The 16,691-nt window shown below is 29.2% G+C and overlaps 1 protein-coding gene across 1 annotated transcript; it reads right to left on the bottom strand.

Moving 5' to 3' along the window:
- Positions 1 to 2,538: 2,538 nt before the first annotated feature.
- Positions 2,539 to 3,150, bottom strand: TRIADDRAFT_61747 (uncharacterized protein; the record flags this gene model as incomplete). The annotated part of the gene is made up of 1 exon (XM_002117687.1): positions 2,539 to 3,150. One exon carries the CDS (start codon positions 3,148 to 3,150, stop codon positions 2,539 to 2,541), a length of 612 nt encoding a protein of 203 aa, XP_002117723.1.
- Between the last annotated feature and the right edge of the window lie 13,541 nt (positions 3,151 to 16,691).

Here is a 16,691-nt window from a genome sequence, read left to right on the forward strand (position 1 = left end):
CTTCCATACAGTGGTTGTACCAGAATGCGGCATTAACTTTGAAAGGTTGCCATGATACAGACGGAGTTTGCGTATTAGCGTTCTTTGTCTATAAGCGTACATTACAGTACTTCTATGCTGGAATCGGAACGAGCATGCGTAGACGGAACTCCTTCCCATTCCCTGGTTAATGATATCAGTTAATTAATTAATCACCGAATTTCTTAAATTTTCTTACTAACTTACCGGGTTGGAGGTTTTTAGGGGTGATTATGGTCATTAAAGCAGCTCTAGTGGAAGACTAAAATTTGTAAAGGAAAATAATTATATACGCGTAATGATATGATCATGTGAAATTGAATGTAAACCATATCCATACCTTAGAATTAAATGGAGTACTAGTGGATATTCAACTCAAGTATTCTTATCGATCACGCATCATTAGATTGTTAAATATAAAAATTTACTTAGCAGTCAAAATGTACGTTCGAAAATGATACATTTGTAAAGTCAATTAACTATAAATGAGTCGTTAAATCGACTGAAAATGAAAGATTAATTCTCTCCATAGATATAGTGGTTCTATCATGGAAATGTTTAAGAGAGTAAATCTAACTTGGATATAGTAGCATTGTAAATTTTTTAATCTCCTTAATCTTGACTTAGGCTTATTACATATCTAGAGGCCTAATACATTGATCTATTGCTAACTATTTCCCATATTTATTGAAGTAATGCATTAGTAGAGCTGTAGTTGATTGGATTTTACTTCTATTTAGATAAATATACCTTAAAGCTTCATCTGCTGTAGTATCGTTTTACTATAGCAAATAAGGCAGGATAAAATACTTATAAAATGATTCTTGTATGATTTGAAAATTAACGATATTGAATAAACAGTTTCAAACGTCGTAAAATGAATCTGTTTTTAGACGTTATAAGACCTAGCTTACTTCAATCCGATTAAATTGGCACTGATTGCCAAAGATATCAAAACAGCAATCCTATTTCACAGTTACTGATAAATACTTAAGAAATCCATCGTGGTAGTATAGATGGATAAGTATAAAATTAAACGGTAAGATAATTTCTATACCAATAGTTAATAAGATGAGGTGGCTCTAGTTTTAGTTCCTATCCAGAAGATTAAATCATAGCAAAAAGACTAAATTTACGAGATAAAGAGCACATTTATGCGGTTTTATGCTTTTTAGTTGACGATAGCAATAATAGAAATTATTAAGGTGCACTTTACAGCAAGAAAATTTAAATTATTAATGGTATTATCCTGTGCGTTTATTTTAAACTCTTCAATTATGAAAATTTAAGCCGTATAAGCGAGAATATAGAAATGAAAAAAGCATTGGAAAAAGTGATTAATTGAATTAAAATTAACAGTTGGTTTGCCAGTGAAATAGTTATCTCATCTTCTTAAAGTAAATCGTAATAAATTTACTCTATTCCAAAGTAATATAATTTACCAATGTTAAGTTAGAAGTAATAATCAATAACATAAAGAATGATTATTTGCTGTACACTTTATAGTACTATACTAGGATATTAAATACACAGAATATTTCTTCTTGTTTAAGCATCTGTCAGTAATAATAATACAGTGCTTCGATTAACGAATCTTTACATCAATAAAATTTAATAGTTTACCATTTATTGGCATCATTAGTTAACCAAAATTTGAAAAATTAGTGATATGTACTTGATCCATTTAATATTTAGAATCAGTTTATTGGCGAATATTAACGTAACGTAATGCCAAAATTTTTATTGATGGCTTAAATGGATTTGTGTTGATATATGTACAGTTTAAAATGCAAAGACTCTACATTTTGAAGATAAATAGTTTTCTTAATCAAGCTTTATGGCTTCAAATGCCATTTTGAAACGTTATTCAATTCTTATATAACGTGAAGAAGAATCAGATTATAATACATACATTAAACATAATTAAGAGTTATTTCTCGTTAATATTTTGAGAAAGTGGCGTTCTAATTCATTTTAGAACAAGAAATTACTTTTCAACAGAAAAACAAGCATATTTTGATAAGATTATAAATTATGTAAAGAATAAATTCTGACCAATTATAAAATGTTAAAATTTCTCGGTATAACTGACGTTTTCATATAGCTGCGTCACGTTTCAAAATACTAAATAATCATAAACGTGTAGATCATTTTAGCATTGAATAACGAAACAGAAATATAAACCGATCAACATTAAGTAAGTAATACAGTATACGATAAAATGCCATCTTTTTAGCTGTCATGTTTCTAATAGTAAGGTATAACATTTATTATGGCCTCCTAGTATCTTCTATTGCAATTAAAGTAAAGCTCAATAGGTCTTTATGTTTGTATAATTTGTAGGATACATGTGTGTATTCACAAACGGGAGTCAAGATTATCACTTTTAAAAGTCTTAATAGAGGAAAATTTACAAAGTAAAGTTTTGTAGCCAGAATTAGAGTAATACGCATAGATTACATATATTGTTATTGAATATAGCTCGTTTCGTTTAACAATAATTACAAGTCCTGTAATTTACTAGAGAAATTCTTCGGTATCTCTTGGGTCCTCTGTACATGGAATTATTTCTGAAGCACTCATAGTCAAAACTGCTGCTGGAGGTGGAGCACTATCTAAAACAGTCATAAAACGTGGTCGATTATCGCTACCTTCTAAATTGATCGGTGGTAATGCTTTTTTCTCCTTTAAATTGATCGAAATTGTTGGTACAGTTAGCGTTGTAAGTGTTTGATCAGTTCTATTTGAATTTTGAAGAGATAACAACGATTTATCGTCGGATCTACTAAAAGTTTTTGATCTGTTCGAATAATTTCTATTAAAGCTTTCTCCACTGTCTTCAAATATATTACTTGATAAAGTGGAATGGCTATTATTTAGTGTATGACGAAGAAGTAAAGAAACATCGGATAGCGCTCGCCCTCTTCCCTGCTCTCTAATATCAGGTAATAGGTTGTATCTTTGTATGTTCCAACCTCTAGAAATTTGCTGGCGTAAGAATTTTTTATCGGTTTCTGGTTCTGTTTGCTGTGCATTATTTGATATTTCTTGAAGGTGGATTTTTTCTTGAGCTATCTTGGAGGAAGAAGAATTAATTGAAAGCACATTAGGTATAATCGATTGACTTTTCATGTTGTTGATTTCTCTCAATGTTCTGAGGGATATAATTAGGCCAACGATAATTAGATGATTTGACGACTTTGCTCAAGTCTGCCCGTAATTAACCAGTTTGTTTACTTAACTGAACATAAATGAGCGAATAAATTTGAATCTTTGATATCCACGGTATTGCCGAAACTGAAGGATGGGAAAGGATAGATTAATAATTATATTTTATTAAATGCTTTTGAGAAATGCTTTGAAATTTTAAAAATTCTATCATATAATAAATATTAAATATTAACTAAAATTCATTAACAGTAAACTATAAAAGTTAAAAGTACGCAGTAATAAAAAAGTTTTTACGGTATTTTGTAATTTAGTTTAATAATATTCTCTTCAATATGATCAGAAAGCTAATTTAAGATGATTTGATTCAATAATTCCTTAATAGAGTATAACAAGAACAATAGTTTACACAGATAGTAACGTTCATTAGTGGTAGAACAACTAAATGTCCTACTAATAAGATCGATCATGTGATTTATATATTGCAGACCGAAAAGAATATAGATTGTAAATACAAAGTAAGGATTGAATACGTATAAAAGACAGTGCTATTAATTAAGAATTGAAAACAAAGTAAATAATAAAGCCACTAATTTTAAAGTTTTATAGAATATTGTAGCTTGGGTCATAAGTCTTCTTTTAATATTAATTATTACAGCTATAGATCTTGTTATTAACATTTCACTGATAGACTGTCTTAAATGAATTAATTCTTTCTAATATCCCTTTTAATTAATGTCTTATTTAAATCGTGATTTTTCGATATTCTCTTATATAGGCAATGTCAGCTGTTTAATATGAAAACTAAAGAAATATTTTGAATATTTCTTAAAATATCTAAAAATTGTAAATTTGAACATAAAATTTGAAAACGTTTAAAATGAGTTGTTAAATGCCCTGCTAATGCTAGTAATTCAAGGTAAATAAATATCAGTTGAATTTCATGACTATATTTTTTTTGTGTTGTTTCTTCTGAAGGAATGTTATCGGCAAAAGGCTTCACGATTGTTTAAGGCTTATGTATTTACTATCATGGATGCTGGTATGATTTCATAACTCAATGCTTTTAATTTTATACTTCTGATATTAGCTATTTAGCCCGTACTAAAATCTCTGTCATATCCTATGAGAACTATTTTATTATCAATTCCTAAGACGAGGATACCTTTATTGTATGCTTTATGCCTATAAATTAAAGTTCATACACAATTTTAGATCGAATACAATTCAAACACTAAAAATAGATACCAGGTAGATGAATTGATCATAAACTGGCATAGAAATAAAATCTTCTTCTAGTCTTTTAGAACAAGTAAATTGCGGAGAAAAAAGAGATTGTCCCACGCTCATGAGTAATATTAGTAGTTAACTACATATTGTAGCCGATACCATTACTTTTTTAATACGTTAATATTTACTTATATGAATTGCTTTTTGAATTACCTAGTCAATGAATATGATAATAGCATAAAATGCTTATTTTGTGATAATTTTCTCTAATGATAAATAACATAGAAGGAACGGTATACAATTATAATGGCTGTACTGTCTTAATTAGTGATACAAACTGCTAATTTAAAATTGACACGTACTCTGTGGTAAAATTAGCTATTTAATTTTCTATTAATCCACACCGCTCACAAAGGTAGAAATAAAGTACCTTTACTAAATTTAGTTCTAGGTCAATGAATATTTAATATGATCTATAATAACAATTGACGAATTCTCTTTGTAAAGTATTAACTACTGAATCTTTAAGTGCTCATTAACATTTGAAATAGTTACAACTTTCTATCATTATGGTAGTAAGGTAAAAATTCTTGTTCAATTCACTAAGTAGTTCTGACGTAAGAAGTAAAGCTTTGCCTGATTTAGCAAGAATTAAGTGCGATCCTATCATAAGAAAATCAGTAAAACAAATTTTTAACGTGAAAACAGATTAGTTTATTATCGAATAAATCCTTCAAGATCGACGCTTACCTGTTAAAGCATACATTTATATAATTAACGATACAGCCAATATCCGATGTCCGTGTATATATATATAAAATTATTTGTGCAATTGAAATTGGCTAACGCCATTTTATTGACGATTTTTTTTACGAAGAGGAATGATGATTATTGGAATGCGTGAGCAATATAATATTATCGAGTAAACGTAGGTAGCAGGTTGTCGTAGTCATGTAAGCTCTCGAATTGCTTTCAGTATAGCTCTCAAATCAAGATATCGCTATTTGGGACAATTACTATCGCCTAGCCCATCTCGGATAGATTGCAATGTCTACTATCTATCTCAGATGGCTTACTGTCGGCGCTATTGAGATCATTCAACATTTAAATTACGTATGCAAAAGATATCGGTTTACGTCATTTCTGTCTTAAATTGACTTATATCAACGCGACGAACTAAAAGTTTTATTACTTCTTGATCTTAAATTTTTGGTTATTTCGGCTTAAATTCTTATAACATTTAATAAGTACATATACTGAATTATTGACGTACCGCACAGTACAAATTTCTTGTATTACTAATAAAATATAAAATACCGAAACCATGTTGTCTATTTTGAGGTAGTAATTGGAGTTAAGTATAATAGCTGTGAAATTTGAAGATTGGGTAATTAATTGCAGAAAAAATAATTCATTTTATCGGGACATAAGTGGCTACAACCAATATCAAGGCGTCGATTAGATTAGATTAATCAGTATAATTGGAAATTTTGATAATTTCCAGTAAGTTACATATTATTAAGCTATAAAATGCTTTGTAAATATAGCAATAAAATGTGAATGCATTGATTACGAACTAATAGAGTATTGCTACGATCTAGCAGATTTCAAATTGATAGGTCTTCATTACTCTATAACTGTGTCTAAGATGTTTTACTATCATTTTCAGTAAAGTAAAGACCTACTTTAATTTATGGAGAAGCTACTGCAATCGTATCGTATTAAAAATTACCTCAAATGTGTGGAAGTGCCCAGAGATATCTAGAATTCCACTAATTTTCATACTAGACTCGATTTATTTTATATTCTGCTTAAAATATAATTTCATAAAGGACAAGTAATAAGCTGTTATATACTATGAATATTTCATCGTTCGTAAATGGGATTTCAATAAAAATCCACTAAGTAAAACTACTTTATCTACTCATATACATACATAGTAGTTATGAAGTTACCTATACGATACACTACAATATTATTTAATCTTTAATTTAGATAGCATGTTTTTATCCAAAACCTTTGTTTTTACTCTTGTCTTAAAATTCGTGTATTTTATGAATAGAGATTACTGTTGTCTATAGAATTGCATTTGAAATATTTATCAGCGGAGAAAAAATGTTAGGATCCACGTCTAAAAATAGGTAACATTTATTTTAGCATGCCTGGTAGTACATATTTGAAGTAGTTTCAAATATCGGAAGTTCGTTTATACAATTTCTCTTAGATTAATATTATGTAAGTGATACTTTGGACTGTAACCATGGCAATTAATTAATACACCTGATCTCTCCCTTAACGTTTCATTAATACAGCTTACTATTCAATGGCATCTTATTCGTGTAGGAGTAATTAAAGATCTATGATTACTGTATAGAACTATTAAATGGTGCATCAACTGTTTAAACATTAATATCGCAAGTATATAAAGTTTCGTAAATAGAGTCAATAATATCTGTCTAATAGTATAAGCATAACTGGATGGATAAGTGAGCTCTGAAATAGCCAAAATAATGTTTTGAAGAGATACCGTTAATGATTCATAATTTATCTTTTCTTCTGAGTTTCCATATCGTAAATCACTTATGTACTGTGGAAAGTAATTTTAGTTCGCATTTGTATAATTTACGCCACAGATCCCGTCAGTATGGCCGTAATATAACACACAGAGAAAAATATATAAAGCGCATATGTCACAAAACAGCTTTGCAACAAGATAACGTAATTTACGATCAATAAGTCAATTCCTTGAACCACGTATCAAGGAACGATATCTCCACTATCACAAACACTTTTGCTCTACTAGCAGACTACATAAAGACTTAGACGCCTCGTATTTTACGTTAAACACTAAGTTTGAGAATCCACTTTATTACACGATATACTGCATTTATATATTATTCCTCAATAGTTCATGAGTCATAGTTAGTACGATTAACTTTGGAATCATTTACTGAATTAGATATTAATTTTAGCTACTGCTCCCTTAATGCAGACGACAGTATTTACGTACATAGACATCTGATGACTAATACAGAATAGTCAGATTACGATATGTCCTATCACGGAACATTTCCACGATAATTTACAATCTACCATGAGTAAGTTACAATCACAATGATTGGAACTGTAAGTAGATAATTTGCATTCTCCGTTATAACTATTAATTTCAGTATGTGTATATGTGTCACTGTGATAAAAAGTCAGCGCTATATTAAAACACAGTATCTCCAAATTAGAAGTTAACTAAATAAGGATAGGCTAACAGGATTGTCCTAAGATAGATATTTCTACTCTAATACAGTATATAACAATGTCACAGCATATAATTGAAAAATAGCAGAAGTTTAACCAAGGTTTAAAGAAGAATATTTCGGTTAGGATGTTTGCTGTTTAGCATTAACCAAATTGTTATAATTATTACAAGTTGCTACTATATTGTCATACAGATATGATTATCGATGGGTGCATCGGAAATTATGACTCATTTTATAACCGAATTTCAAAGAAACAAGTTACCGTTAAAGATTTTCAACGAATTAAAATTATGAAATTTCGATAAATTTTTGTTTGTGCCACTGTTACGAGCTAGGAATAATCCTAACTTGTAATAAGTTCTGGAGCTTGTTTCAAATTTGCGTTATTGTAAATTAGAATGCCATTGGGTTGATATTCCTAGATAGCTATAAATCAGGTTTAGCTCGCTTTACTTTAGAATCTGCATTTATACAGATTATGCGCAATCTAACCCTATTAAATTCGCTGTTTAAGTAGTACACTAATAAATTCCTAATAGTAATTAACAAAGGTACACTAGGCTATCCCACTATAATATTTCATCTGAATTTACAAGTACTAACTTTTGACCTACAAATCATTCGAAATTATAAATACAATCTGTCTAAACTGGTTGGTAATTAATTTTTAAGTCTACGTAATTCTAAATTTATAATGGTTAATTAAAGCTAACTCATCAATTGTTAAGCAACAAAGTTACAGTTAAGGAGACCGTAAGCATCGCTAACATAACATTATAAATTGAATATAACACGGAAATAATTTACTTGTCATAAAAATTTGCTTTTGTGACAGTACTGAGGTTGATATTAATTTGAAATGGATTGTAAAAAAACTATTTGCTGTATTTTGGTATTATCTACAGTATATGTTGTATACTCTAACTTTTAACTGTTATGAATACGCATGGATATCATCCTCCTATACTACACAAGATAAGATAACTGTATTGGTACTTGTTATCGTAGTGAACTATATCCAGTCAGCTGATCTGACTTATCTCTAATCAGCCAGCAGCCGGAAAGCTACTTACTTATGACTGTGCACATCGTGCAGTGAGGTTTTTTAAAAGGATTCTAGTGATACTCTCTAAGTAGTGAAGTTCTCGAGAAATCGATTGTGGAGAGCATTAGCAGTATATAGAGTATCAGTAATATATAACCTGTTACTTCGCTAATAGTAGTTCTAATTTTATTTTAGATAGAAGTTAATAAACGTAACTTGTATTGGCCAACTTCGGACATCGGCTGTAACCTATTATATATCACGGGCGACAATTATAACACTATTTCCGGAGGGAAACTATTAACTTGAGATCTAAATTTAATGATACAGCTTTGAATTTTTGTAATTAATTTGGCAAGGATTAGTACTGAATATGTTTGTGTAACGAAACTTAGTATAGTAATTATAGACTTTTAGCGATGTTAGTAAGATTTACGGAAGCGTAACTTTCTATATTTATCTTAAGACGTATTTAAAAGCTCGCTACTATAGACTGTAATGGTAGATTTTATGTTATAGCACACATGCAAATATATAGTAAGGTGTTGAGTTACTATTAAGGCTAGAGGTAAAAATAGAACTGTAACTCCTAAATTAGGATATGCTTAGTTTACCGTACTTTGACTGCTAAGAATAATATCTTTGGAAATACTGTAGTTTTTTGCATATCGGATTAATGATGGTTGGCTGTAAAATGTTGTCACTAATAATAATTTGACTATGTGTAAATTAAGGTAGAATGTTGCTATGCTGATTGTGGCTGTGACTGCTACAAGATGATCATAAGCAGGCAACTTTAGCCTATTCAGTTCGTTCTTTCTAGAAGTCCTTGAATAGGTGTATTTGGCTAGAGTAGAGCTGTGTGTAGCCAGTCTATGTATCAGATCTAATAAAGTTCAAATTTTCTACAACTTTGGAATTTTCGTGATTGGATTTTATCACAGTTTGCAATATTTCGAGTTCTGCTTAGTTTCGTCATTCAATCAGCTGACAGTTATGAAACGTTAGGTTTCACTTACTAAAATTTTGATGATATGTTATCAATAAAGAATTTTCCTTCCAGCATACTTTAACACACCACTAGCAATACAGTTGTCTTAATATAATAATAATTGTCACTTAGAAACCGATCAGTAATAAAGCATCTCTTCCTGCAAGAACATTACACAGTACCACTGGAATACTCGAAGTAAAACAATTTTCTTAAAGCACGACTTTTAAATTTGAATCTATATCACTATTAGCAGCAGAGAAGGACATGTCTTTGCATCAAAATAAATTGAATATTTTCGTTATACTATTGCATAATAGACAGAAAAGTTAATCTATAAAACTGTAAATCCTTCTTGATGTATACCAAACCAAAAGAAAAGTAGTGATCAAAATCGAACTGTACTATATTATCTCCTTCCACTCGAATTATGCGATCAAGTTATAAGGAAGCTAACAAAATTTTGCGTTAATCAGAATCTAATTTAATAGGTATTTCGATTTTTTGTTTAATCTATTAAATTGGTACTAACATAAGTCAAGATTACAATCCAAACGTAGAGAATTAGGTATCAGTATTAACATGACAGAATATTCCACTCTATTTTCAAGGCCCTAATTGGCTAGAAATTACCACTTCCAGAAAAATTTTTCCAATAGGTTTCTTTCAGTTTATGTAACTTAGTTGAAATAAACGTAACAGTAATAAATAATAATTTAATTGATTCTCTTCCATTAATACGAACTGTCTATTCAGATATTTCAGTTTGATTTCAGAATCTTTCCTGAAATATGCGGTTTCCAAAGAAATAATATCATCAACTTATCTCACTTTAAATAGGTAAAGGCTCTGAGAACATATGCATTAATGTATAACGTTAGTACTGCAAAGTATGATTCGCTCTTGATTGCTTAATGGAAATTAAATGTCTTGAAAATAGATTAGCTCACTAAATTTGATTCTTTGCAGTTTTTAAACCAGTGAAGTTATATTTTATCTTTACTGCTAATAACGGTCTATTCATAAATTGTTCTAATGAATGGTAGATTATCTTTTAAAAAAAGGTGGTGATGTTCTGCTTTAGTTAGACATTATGACCCTAAAGAAACTCCGTTTAGTGGCTAGCTGTCAATTACGGGCAAGCTGTTGCATTAAAGTTATCCTGTTAGCTAAATTTTGACAACAACTTCTAAAGAGACTAGTTCGATGGCTTTTGACGTATGTTTCCTTCTAATCAAGTGCCAAGTTTGTTATGGAATCATGCTTAGAATCTGCTCAGAATTGTTACTTTTAAGACTTAAACCCTTAAATATACGAAAAAGAATTTCTTTGCTTTAATTAAATCTGAAGTAATGATTTCAAGATAAAAATTAGCCGTACGTCAGACATATAGCATTAAAACATATACTTAGAGGGTTTGACTGAAATTGGATTAATTTGCATATTATTCTGTTAGTTTTGCTTTGAAGTTAACTAATTTTGAATTACACAAAAATCAATTACTAACGCATTATATTCTTACCTTTCTTAAATCTTGGGATGAGTGCAAGATTTGAACTTTACTCGATGTTAAATTCTACTTCCAATTTCTTGATGTTTCCTTTACCAGTAGTTAGAAAACTTAATTGATATTGATTTTAGCTTCTATTTTAATATCTTGAAATAATTTTGCGTTTTAACGGTAAACAATTTATTTCCTGAATGTACAAGATGGGTTAAATCAACTAATATATACTTAACGAAATATGACCATTTAGAAAATCGACCAGCTGAAAGTTACCAAAGGTGTATGATGGTCGATAGTACAATAATATTTGTCAATTTTCTTTTGAAGTGAGGATTTCAATAGGAAACTTTTCCAATTAAATTACAAAATTCTCCCAATTGTAACTAATTTAAGTAGGTAAAATACTGATACCTCAGATCATTTCAATACAAAAAAAAGAAATAAGAATTTACAATGAAAAATAGAAATAATAGAAATGATGATCAAAATTTGCTACACAATGATGCAATCGACAATAGAAGCTCTGCTTAATTACTGGTATTATTGTTATTTTCTAAACAGAATTGTATACCTTACTAAATTAGTAATTTACAATATTAACTTACGCGTGACTAAAGGAAATTGTTTTTTTAACATTTTCTTTTATTTAATATAACAGTATTATCATTTTCCCCAATTACGTCATCCTGTGTTTCGAATATCTACAATCAATATGAATTGGCTAAATGATTAATTGCAACTAATATTAGCAGTTTCATCAGGAAAGTAAAGAAACGCCAATTTATAGGTGATACAGTATTAATCCTGAAAAGCGACTGTTATATCCTGTATTCTGATTCTTTAGTACAAATTCTCATCTAATACACATTTATCATCAAACAAAGTATTTTGTTTTATTGATATAAATAGATCAATTATACATAAGTTGCAGCATGTAATTTTTATAATATATGAATGTTCCGACAATTTCAAGCATAGTAAATAGCCGGAAAATATATCGACAGCGTTACTTAAACAAATTAATTATTTCCGCTTCTTCCATGATGCGCAAATTTATAACCTGTACAATTAAAAGGAAATGGTTTCCTGACTTCCATCTCCTATTTTAACCTGTTAAAAATATCAGCCAAACCTTTATAAGAAATAAGGAGAAATTGTAACTTACTATTATTGCCTCAATTTAAAGTTTAACTAATGTGACCACGAAATCAAGTCTGTATGAGCAGAAGAAAAAAACATCTAGATAAATATCAAATAGGAGTTCTACTTAATAATACCTTAATAATAGACAATACTGGAAGGATTAAACGATAACAGATAGATGCTAACATACTGTATCTTTTTAATATTTTTGATATTTCACATCATTGATACAATGCTTAGAATACTAACCTACAAACTGTAAATTATTGTTTATTCGACAAATAATTCGCTAAATGCCAAGTTTTCGATTCCTAAATATACCGCGGTGCTCTATTAAAATGCTCAAAAAACTGAATTATAACTTAATTTAAAAACAAATAAATTATTTCTCTCTCTTGACTTTAATCTTCAAGTTTCAATATTTTCTGGATGTGTAATGTTGATTTAGGTTATATTGCCTTCAATCCGACAACAATAATCTACTGAGAAATTACTTAATCTATTCCATTTTTAGTGAATAAATATATAATATACATAAATTATCAAAAGCGAAATTCTTTCACTATAAATAAGAAGAAAGTAAGTCAAAATGTTTAAAATTTTATTCACCGTTACTTGAAAATATACAGCTTCTATATTGTTTTTATACTATTCTAATGAAATATTTCATTTCAGTTTTTTGATGTTTGATTCTACATTAATAGTAACCGCAATCAGCAAGGCAGTTTGTTAGATTGAGAATACTATTCAATCAGCTATTACAGAAAATTACAACTGCATTTTAGCAATTATTTTGCTAGGTATGAACGTTACTTTAAAGAGTTATTACTGTACGTAACAGTATTAAATTTTTATTATAAACTTTGAAATAGAATTAAAGTTTTAAAATGTATACTAATTTAATGGTCAATACTGTATCGCATTTTATACTGCATCTAAGATGAGCCCATGTATAAAAGAACTGTTTCTAACAGACATTTAGGAGACAAATATTTAGAAAATGAATTTAGATTTTCTTAGCGTATACTCTCTCCTTGTATATTGAGAAAGGCAAGGTAATAACGCTTAATAATTTGATATATAACAATAAAGGCTATAGAAAGAAAGGATATGTTTATGGTTTTAATATTAATAATGTACCCATTTTTTATCTTAAGATCACGAATTTAACATAAATAAGAAATTTATTCATGTATCGTTATCATAATATCAATTTTATGATCATAATAGTAGTTATTTTAAGTTACTGCAACTCTGTAATGGTTTTGCTTTATAATGAAGTAAAATGTTGCTTAACGGAACTAGCATAGAGATGAAAATAAGATATTTGTTCGTATTTTTCCGTCAAATCATATAATCAGCCACAATATTACATTTACTAAAGGAGCAAATTATGGGTAACCGTTATAAAAAGTGTTTATAATTTTATTCAAAGATGATAAACTAGATGAACATTAATGCTTGAAAATTTTAATATCTTTACGTAAGTATGTGTGATTAACAATCTGATTATTTAAGCTTCTAAAAGCTGAAGCTTCTTATTTTTACTGAGTCTTGGTATGACATAGCAATACGTAATTTAGATTTTAAATTTTATTTATAGTATCAGTACGAGCTCATACTATCAAACATAGCTGTAAGCTTCATTGACAAAACAGAACTATCAAGTATATGCTGTTTATGTTAATGACGTAAATATGGAGAACGAGAAATTCGAAGTTAATAGAGTAAATATGAAAGCGTAATAGTAATTTCTAATATCAAAAAACCGAATAACGTCCACCGCCAAAACTACGACGATGGAAATTTTACTTGTTGTGCATAACATTTTCTATAATTATAATATAATGAGCTGAAATAAAATATAGTTTAATAAAATTTTGGTAACGGCTAGAAATGCATCTTCGATTTTTAAATTTTTAACCAGAAAACTATTAAATAGAAGAAAATACTGACCTAAATTTTAACTTCTAACATTAATAAATTACAAGCTTACATGCTAAATTACATTTCCTCTCTGTTCTATTAATTTGCTTCCTATTTGGTTCTTATATTTAAATGTTCATTATTTTAAGTATGTCAACATTATTCAAAAGCAAATAAGGAATGGCCCAACAGTTGACAATTGCAAATAGATGGCATTACGAGTTGCGTCATTAATTGTCATGAGAGCGTAATAATAACATAATAATTAATTCTAAAAGAACGTAAACGAAAATCTCGAATCTAAAATTTAATGATATGATACAATAAATATTGGATTTCTTGTCCGTAATTCCTTATCCTGTCTCAAGATATTTAAAATGAGTTTGCATTGAATTAATTGCCATTAATATCGTCCATTATTGGCACAAGGACGATTGTTACACAAGAAAACAACACAGTACTTATAATAAGCTTTACTTTAGTCCGCAGTACTACTTCCCTAGCCTACGGTATAGTAACTGGAATCCTTGCGAAGTACTGACTCGCTCAGCATCAGTATGCGGTACATCTCACAACTTAGACCTAGCCTGAATCAATTTTTAATAATCTGTCACAAAACAGCTTTGCAACAAGATAACGCAATATACGATCAATAAGTCAATTCCTTGAACCACGTATCAAGAAACGATATCTACACTATCACGAACACTTTTGCTCTACTAGCAGACTACACAAAGACTTAAACGCCTCGTATTTTACGTTAAACACTTAAGTTTGAGAATTCTCTTTATTTTACGATATACTTCATTTATATACTACTCCTCAATAGTTCATGAGTCATAGTTAATACAATTAACGTTGGAATCATTTACTGAATTAGATATTAATTTTAGCTACTGCTCCCTTAATGCAGACAACAGTATTTACCAACATAGACATGTAATGACTAATACAGAATAGTCAGATTACGATATGTTTTATCACGGAACATTTCCATGATAATTTACAGTCTACCATAAGTAAATTACAATCACAATGATTCGAACTGTAAGCAGATGATTTGCATTCCCTATTATAACCATTAATTTCAGTATGTGTATAAGTGTTACTGTCATAAAAAGTCAGAGCTATATTAAAACACAGTATATCCAAATTAGAAGTTAACTAAATAAGGATAGTCTAACAGGATTATCCTAACATAGATATTTCTACTGTAATACAGTATTTAACACTGTAACATGATCACAGTCCTTTTCATATACTTATTCAGTGGTTATAAACATATTTACGATGCCATATACGTATTTCAATAAGATGCATGCTATTATGATTGAATTATCAAATACGGCCATTCGAGGTAATAAGCAATTTCATACATAAATCTATTTATACTGTAAGCCCTATCAAGCTGCTATATTCTCAATACTTACTTGCAATATATTACTATATCATCACAACATCATATAAACTTAGCTTATTACTAACAATAACAATTCCTAAAGTAGTAGTTTATACTTCTGAGAAGTTCAAAACAAAATATTATCGTAAACTGCACATCTATATCTAAGTTATTTTGATGGCCGTGACAATTAGACGGTTCACAATTACCTAGATTGGCAAGTCTGATTATAGAAATTATTTTAAAGTTGTTTCAAATAAGTTTTGGACTAGTGTACGTGCTATTAAAAAAGATACTGATCTTGTAGTAAATTCCAAGGTTTAAAGTTGATATAGACAGAAATTAAATGCTGAATTCATATCTGCATTGCTTTCAATTATGACGATTGCTGCCGTAACAAAATAATAACTACCGTAGTTCTTACTGTAAGCCATTATTAGTTATTTTCATATTATAAATGTTAAACACTAAATTTAGTCATTTACTCTTCACGGTGGTTCGCGCCGTGACTGAATGATTGTGAGAAAATCTGTAGACTTTCAAGTTGAATGGTTTATAGTGGACTATTATTCTTCTTCTAAATATAATAGCGGTAATATATGATATTCATTTTACTTTATCAAAATTTTTTAGTCAAATATAGAGCAAAGGCTGATACTGAAATAAGCATACTCATCTAGATTAGTAAGACCCAATCTTATTTTAAATAATGCAGTAAAAATTGTATACGATACATTTGTTTATTATGGTAAAGTACCGCTAACTTTTCAAGCAGATATAGAAATCAAAGAAAACATCATCAACATCTGTCAAAACCAGCTCTTATGATTAGACCTAAACTGGTCTAGCTAATCTTCGGCTAACTTTTAAAGAATCTCTATTAAGAAATTTACTTATTCCAATACTAAAAAACTGAGTCAAACGATATAGATTTAGATTAATTGATTTTATTTACTTCTGGCTATTGCATGGTAGTGTTAGTGTACTCTGAGTTGTCCTCGGTCATACTT

This window comes from Trichoplax adhaerens, genomic scaffold, assembly GCF_000150275.1.
Source record: "Trichoplax adhaerens TRIADscaffold_27 genomic scaffold, whole genome shotgun sequence".
NCBI lineage: Eukaryota > Metazoa > Placozoa > Uniplacotomia > Trichoplacea > Trichoplacidae > Trichoplax > Trichoplax adhaerens.